This window comes from Oryzias melastigma, linkage group LG6, assembly GCF_002922805.2.
Source record: "Oryzias melastigma strain HK-1 linkage group LG6, ASM292280v2, whole genome shotgun sequence".
In the NCBI taxonomy this organism is placed as follows: Eukaryota; Metazoa; Chordata; class Actinopteri; order Beloniformes; family Adrianichthyidae; genus Oryzias; species Oryzias melastigma.
The window spans coordinates 974,186-975,702 of NC_050517.1; the positions used below are offsets into that span (position 1 = coordinate 974,186).

General features: G+C 43.1%; 1 protein-coding gene across 7 annotated transcripts in view; it reads right to left on the reverse strand.

Annotated features, from left to right (window-relative positions):
* Positions 1-1,008: 1,008 nt before the first annotated feature.
* The window catches only part of ppp6r3 (protein phosphatase 6, regulatory subunit 3), a 37,180-nt gene continuing 36,671 nt past the window's right edge, over positions 1,009-1,517 (reverse strand). For 6 of the 7 annotated variants that reach the window (XM_024281621.2, XM_024281619.2, XM_024281622.2 and 3 more), the window contains one exon: positions 1,009-1,390. In XM_024281621.2, coding sequence (XP_024137389.1) covers positions 1,342-1,390 — 49 coding nt within the window. In that variant the 3' untranslated portion in view covers positions 1,009-1,341. The remainder of the gene's footprint in view (positions 1,391-1,517) is intronic. The other variant, XM_024281624.2, reaches the window with a different exon arrangement.

The following is a 1,517-nucleotide window of genomic DNA, read 5'->3' on the forward strand; positions in this document are numbered from 1 at the left end:
GATTTAAGTTACTGCAGATCAACAGGACAAGTGACACCTGCTGCTGGAGGAGGGATAACAACGGCGTGGATCTTTTTTGGTGTTAAAAACTGTTATTTAGGGCAACAAAACATATCAAAGCTTCTCATTAAAGGGTACCCAAACAATAAATCAACTTTTTATTTGGTCGTTGATCTCTATAAATGGGGCTTTAAAAGTGTTTGTTGGTCACTGCTAAATTTTTGACAAATTAAAATAAACGCTGTTGAGTTCCTCAAAGTATAGTCAAAAACCCATCTGTGTGCTGCCCTCTATAGGTTGAATCGAGGTATTGCAGTTGGATTTTGTGATTGGTCAAATGGTCCAAGAAATTCCGCATAATCATGCTCTGCAACTCCAGTGTAAAAGCCCCGCCCATGTTTAATTCTATAACTGCAACTCCCCCACTCAGTTGCTTCCACTAGCCCCGCCCCCTTTTTTTTGCATGTTTCAAATCTGGACTGAGAATAGCGTCAGCCTCAAACTGCCCTGTTTGGGTACCCTTTAAGGAGACTGAGGAGGCGTGTTGTCACCTCTGATCTGCAGCTCTAACACCTGGAGTCATGTGACCAAACAACACTGACCATAGAGAGCAAAAACCTCAGTGATTAATTCAATCATGGATATGTGACCCAACAGCACATTTTCATCCAATTTTTCCTTTTTTCAGTCGTTTGAACTTTTGTTTGCTTCCTAAAATGTCACAAACACTAAAATAATTAAAACGAAACACAAATTAGAAGTTTAAATGTGTTAAACACCTGGGGTGTCACGGGTGACGCTTAAACACAAAATCTTTAACAAACTCTAACTTTTCAACCGTTAACACGATCAACGTCATTCCAGTAAATTCTGAAGGAGAAAAGCGGCGTCACGCCGATCGTGACGCTGATCGTGTTAAAAATTTTAAAAATGACAGTAAATCAAAGAAGTTCTCATCTTTCTCATGCAGATGTCACTATTTCCCCCCCAAGAAGGTTACATTCTGTGGTCTTTTTATAAAATATTTTATTCATACAATCATTTCTCTAACTATAGCAACATCACTATTTCATTTTGGGCGGGGTTATCAGTCGCACATCACCTCATGAACAACAGAATATAAACAAATGCCGGAAAGACTTCTCCTTCAGAGTCTCTGTCTCCTTCCAGTCCTTCCTGTGCGCCCTGTCTGTCTGTCTGTCTGTGGTGAGCCAATGAAAATATTGCTGGTCCTGGTGGGGCGTGTGATTGGTGCGGCGTGACGCCGCGGCCTCTGCTGGTGTCCAGCAGGAGAGTCCTATGTGGCAGAACAAACTGCCCCTTGGTAGCTTCATGCCCGCCTCAGGCTGGTCCGTTTATTGCGGGCTCTGAGGGGACAGAACTGTCCAGCCTGGAAAAACACAAGAGCAGATCAGGGAGAGCCCAGAGGAGGGAGGGGGAGGAGCTTCATGCACAGGTGGGAGGCATTTATGTACAGGTGTAAAGGCTAGGGCTGGGTATCAATTATAATAAAAAAA